The sequence below is a fragment of the Prorops nasuta genome, unplaced genomic scaffold, assembly GCF_024137725.1.
Source record: "Prorops nasuta isolate Cenicafe-Biocafe unplaced genomic scaffold, Cenicafe_Pnas_1.2 PNAS00001, whole genome shotgun sequence".
NCBI classification, from domain to species: Eukaryota; Metazoa; Arthropoda; class Insecta; order Hymenoptera; family Bethylidae; genus Prorops; species Prorops nasuta.
In genome coordinates this window covers 10,629,501-10,635,256 of record NW_027116798.1, presented here as the reverse complement: position 1 = coordinate 10,635,256, position 5,756 = coordinate 10,629,501, and the positions used below count along the sequence as shown (strand labels likewise).

Sequence of the window (5,756 nt, the reverse complement as noted above, 5' to 3'; positions counted from 1 at the left end):
CAACCCTAGCTTTACTTTCCACATATGAATTAAAAGTTAAAGAAGCAGATATGTCAAGACATAGCAATAAGTTATATAATTCCATTGCAGAAGAATTATTAACATTAGGTTATAAGGTAAGAACGACGAAGTACATAGATTACCCTTTGTAGAATATTTATTAAATGGTAGTCGATAGAAGAAAGGCATATACAATTATAAAATTACACTAGACAGTTTTATGTTGTTTTACCTTTAACTTATTAATTTGTGCAGGTTAATGGAGATAAAGTTCGTTGGAAGATGAATATGCTTCTAAGAAAGTACAAAACTGTGAAAGATAATAATTCAAAATCTGGACGAGGCAATGAAAGTTTTATGTGGATGGAACAAATGGAGAGTATTTTTGGAAAACAAAGGAGTATTAACTGTACCCATACAATATCTTCTTCATCAATTCCGTCTGTATCAAAACGATCTAAATCAGAGGACTTAAAATTGCTTGAAGTTATACCTGGGAGAAAACGTAACATTCTTGATGAAAACCATAATGCACATGATCTGTATAAGTCAAAAGATTTGGCAAAGCATAGGCAGCAAAATAAACTACTTAAAATTACCCAAGATAATATTTTAATAAGTACAACAAATGTTATTGATAAAGGGATTAATTTGAATGAGAAAACAGATAAACGGAGGGCCAGACTTCAACATGGAACAGGTTCTAACACAGCGAAAACCAAAATTTTATTGGAACAGCAATGGATAGAGCATTTAAAAATAATGAATAATAGATATGAGAAGCAAGATGAAAATCAAAAATTAAGAATAAAACGTGACACTGAGGAGTTTCGTCTGAGGCAGCACTTAGTTGTTTTAAAAGAGAAAGAGTTAGAGTGGAAAGAAAGATTTTTAAGAAAGCAATTAGAAGCAAAACAAGAAAGACACAAAGAAAGGATGAAAATAGAACAAGAAAAATGTACTTTATTGGAGAAGTTAATACAAAAACCAAAAACTTCACTTAGCTTACAAAAAAGCCCTTCCTTAAATGATTCAGACTACTAAATAATATTATATTTTTGTAAATATAATATTAGATTCAGTAAATGAATTAGAATAAAGTTTTGAATCTTAATTAAATACAAACCTTATTAAGCATTAGACATTTTACCTATATTGTTGTGAAATGATAATATCTATTACCGTTTTGAATAATTAAATTTATTCTGAAAGCGTTGATATTTTATACATATATAATGGTCAAATATAATTTTTGTTTAGAAACGTAATGAAAAATGTAAATATTTATACCTATCTTTTCTTACAGGGTATGCAATTATATTTAATTGAACATTTCTCGAAAAACAATATTCCTACGATTGTCCCTGTTAATATTTATATTTAATAATTCGTCATAGTCTTCGTCTATTAAATCTTCAATAAAATAATCATTTTCTAGTTCATAATGTTCTCCTTCATCTAAAGAAATATTATGCAAAATGCAAATGGCAGTCACCATTTCAGTAATAAATTGTATACAGGGTGTAACGAAACGACCGCCTTTTCTCGTAACTGGAGGTTCGGGGTGACAAACTGAGTGCACGTGTAAAATTTCGTTCGAATCGTTCAAGAGGTTTAAAAGTTATTTACATTTAAAAATCACCCTTTTTCGGTCCTTTTCGAACGACTTTGATTGCACAATGGAAAGTGAAAAAACAATTGATAAACACCCCAATTAGAATGTAAAAGTTATCGATCGCACGCGATAATACTTTTGCTATTTATTCCATTAATCTGGCTATCAGATTAATTTTAAAAATAGCAAAATCCTTTTCTTTACATTTCCAATTCAATTCAGTAGAATTATCATTGACTGAATTTATGGAAAGAGCGAGAAGACGCAATGAAAAGGAAAGTATCAGAAACTAAGATGTCGCGCGAACGCACTGATAATTTAATAGGAAACGCATGAGGGCATTCTTTTTCTACTAACAAAGCTAAAGAGAATGATTCAAAATCAATACATTGATGATAGAGAAAACTAAACTTACCCATTTAATGTTTTTCAAGTTCTTTTACATCAAAGTTTTTAAGAAAGCTTTAAACTGGCTCCTCGATTATTTCCAGAAAGCACACTATCACTGATTTTGCATTTAAAAACTCGCGAATTTAAGCAAATTAGGTATTAACCTACGTTTCTTCAAAACACCGGTTAATTTGACACTTTTGAACTGTTTGAAGTATGCTGAAGAGAAAGAGAGAGAGACACAGAGAGGAGAAATAATAAGTAATTCGTTTCGACTACTCTTAATCAGCCTACTTCAAACAGTTCAAAAGTGTCAAATTAACCAGTGTTTTGAAGAAACGTAGGTTAATACCCAATTTGTTTAAATTCACGAATGCTTAAATGCAAAAACAATGATTGTGTGCTTTCTGGAAATCATCGAAGAGCCAGTTTGAAGCTTTTTCGAAAACTTCGATGTAAAAGAACTTAGAGAACATTAAATGGGTAAGTTTAGTTTTCTCTATCATCAATGTATTGATTTTGAATCATTCTCTTTAGCTTCGTTAGTAGAAAGAGAATGCCTCATGCGTTTCCTATTAAATTATCAGTGCGTTCGCGCGACATCTTAGTTGTTGATATTTTCCTTTTCATTGCGTCTTCTCGCTCTTTCCATAAATTCAGTCAATGATAACTGTACTGAATTGAATTGGAAATGTAATGAAAAGGATTTTGCTATTTTTAAAATTGATCTGATAGCCAGATTAATGGAATAAATAGCAAAAGTATTATCGCGTGCGATCGATAACTTTTACATTCTAATTGGGGTGTTCATCAATTGTTTTTTCACTTTCCATTGTGCAATCAAAGTCGTTCGAAAAGGACCGAAAAAGGGTGATTTTTAAATGTAAATAACTTTTAAAGCTCTTGAACGATTCGAACGAAATTTTACACGTGCACTCAGTTTGTCACCCCGAACCTCCAGTTACGAGAAAAGGCGGTCGTTTCGTTACACCCTGTATCACGGTATTCATTAAAAAATTTTATTCTCCTAAATCTTCCCTTGAGATGTCCAAATGTTCTTTCCACAACCATGCGGGTTGATGAATGTCTATAATTAAACTCTATTTGCTGTGGTGTTAAGTGTCCATTATTTCGAAATGGAGGTACTAACCACTCTAAATTTGGATATGCTGAATCGCCTATTATAAACGTATTATGTGGAAAAATTGTTTCTAAATTGTTTGCAGTACTATGATGCAGTACTGATCTACGTAATACACGTGCATCATGGAGAGATCCAGGCTCGCCACAATAAATATTTGTGAACTTCATATTTACATCAACAACTGCTTGTAAAATTATTGAAAAGAACTTTTTTCTGTTACAATAAACTTCCGAACTCTCACTTGGTTTCTGTATTCTAATATGACAGCCATCTATTGCCCCGATACAATTATCTATTCCTTGCTTCTGTTTAAAACCATTTATCTTATCGAAAATATCATCTTCAGAAGGCCATTTGATAACATCGTCTATTCTCGTAAGAAGCCAAGATACAATTCGTCTCAAAATCCTAAATATTGATGAAATGGACACATCGAACCTATCAGACAGTGTACGTAATGGCTCAGTATTTCCTATATACCATAGAAAAATTAAAAAACTTAATTCAGCAGAAATTTTTGTCATGCCAAAAGTGTGATGTGGTATATATCCAGATGCTTGTAACTCATCTATAAAATCATATTAAAAATATTGATTTATTTTAAATATAAAATGTAAATATATATACATAAAAGTAACTAATATATACCTATTAAAGCATAGGCTTCTGGACGTTTAAATCTTAAATGTTCCCTAAATTCATCATCTGTCCATTTATGTATAGTTGACAGATAATCTTCAACTCTATGTCGTCTCTGCCCTCTTAGTAAAAGTTGTATTAGTGGAAATAACAAATCATTTTCGTCTTCAATTTCACTATTCAAAGTAGCATCCAAAGTAGAAGTAACTGACAAATTATTATTATCTTCTTCACTACTTGATGAGTGAGGCCCTTCTATTAAACTATCTACTAGACCACTTTCCTACAATTAAAATATTTATCATTAATACTAATTGCTCAGAATATGAAAATATATTGACATTCTTAATTGAATATTAATGGTTAATTAATAAATGCAATTTAATTATATTTAAATATATTTTATATATTAATTGATTTTACTTAGCTAACCATTTGATCTGTTTTGTTTTATAACTTATTATAATTTTATTTTTTACTTGAGTAGAATAAATTAATAGTAGGAATTATCGTACCACACACATTTCAAAAAACAACTATATAAATTCTTTTTACACTTTTCAACTCAACGAAAAAGATAAGTTCATTAGTGTCGAGAAACGCTAGGGAAAAAGCTAAATGAAAAGCACTTTATGTCGATTTGTGTCTATCAGTGTCTAGTAATTTTGTTATTGGAAAGCACCCAGTGTGTGTGTGTGTGTGTATCTCAGCGATATATGATTTATTTCGTTTAATATGGTAAATCAGGTTAAGCTGCAAGTTTGATTGACAGTATTAACCTTAAAATGAACCCAATTTTATAATAAATAAATGAAAGAAAATGATTAGGCTATTCTTATTTGAATCCGATGAGGTTATACTCGTACTCATCATACTCATTAAAAGGATTTTTAAAATTACTTAAAGGAATCAACACATTAGATAAGTATAACAATGAATTTTATAATATAAATTGTAATATATTTTGTGGTACTTTGTGGGATTTTATTTCAGATTAAATTATAGTGATGTGTTTATTGTCTGACTGCTAAGGATCGAGCTGTGTAGAGAGAAAAATTAAAATATAATGTGACTATTGTATCGTTGCTGAGGATAGAGCTTACTGGATTAAGTAAGATTAATATTTACATATTTTCAATTCTATGCCAAAGAGAAGTATACTTTCAACATTTATATGAATCGGTGATTATCAGGAGCGTATTAATTGCAAGAAATTATTAAGGTATTTGAAAATCGTATGTTAAACTTCCCAGTATTGAAATCATTAACAAAATGCATATTTAACTGTTTCTTTTCTTTACACTGATGTGGGTTTTAATTGTCCGATAGGTTATATGATATATATACAAACAAATATATCAAATTAAATTATAGTAATGCTTGTTTGAAAGATGTGAAACATTCCAAATAACCCTTTTTACGTAGAAACCAAGTTGACCAGTGCTTGGATTTTACAATAGTAGATGTTTACAAACGAAACAAATACATACCCAAGTATTAAAGATCTTTAGTCTCAAGGACGTTAGGCCACTTAGAAATAAAGGAAATGAAGGTGGTACAAAGTCAAATGCAGGTAAGTAAATAAGATGATTTATGTTCCATCAAATATTTATTATTATTGAAGAATTTTGATTATTAAATGATTAATTGGTTTTAGGCTTACTATCAGTGCCATCGTTTAGTACTTTACAGTCACTACGAAAGTTTATTACAGAAAATGATGTATACCAGAAAGAGAAACGGTTTCTACGTATTCATTGAATGACCATGGTTTAATATCCTTTTTGGTTATGAATCATTCCAAATATTTCATCAGATATTTACCATGGGCACAGAAAGCTCAATTCTAGAAGAAGATAATAATGATTTGGTTTGACACAGGACATGTCAAAACTCAATGGTGATGTTGAGAGCTATAGTCTTTGAAAATATCAAAAAGTAGTATATTTAATGCCAAATTCTGACAAA

General features: G+C 30.1%; 1 protein-coding gene across 1 annotated transcript; it reads right to left on the bottom strand.

Moving 5' to 3' along the window:
* Window positions 1-1,321: 1,321 nt before the first annotated feature.
* On the bottom strand, window positions 1,322-5,463 carry LOC136786131 (putative nuclease HARBI1). Its single transcript, XM_066747655.1, has 4 exons — window positions 5,452-5,463; window positions 3,798-4,071; window positions 3,003-3,717; window positions 1,322-1,517 (listed from the first exon to the last, which is right to left on the bottom strand). The coding sequence occupies exons 1-4, from the start codon at window positions 5,461-5,463 to the stop codon at window positions 1,322-1,324; spliced, it is 1,197 nt and encodes a 398-aa protein (XP_066603752.1).
* Window positions 5,464-5,756: the final 293 nt, after the last annotated feature.

Excerpts from the sequence above, each read along its gene's own strand:
- LOC136786131 (XM_066747655.1), bottom strand. Across the intron at positions 3,718-3,797 it reads AGAAGCCTATGCTTTAATAG|ATGAGTTACAAGCATCTGGA; the intron begins GTATATATTAGT and ends ATGATTTTATAG. Across the intron at positions 1,518-3,002 it reads TTTTTTAATGAATACCGTGA|TATACAATTTATTACTGAAA; the intron begins TACAGGGTGTAA and ends CGTTACACCCTG.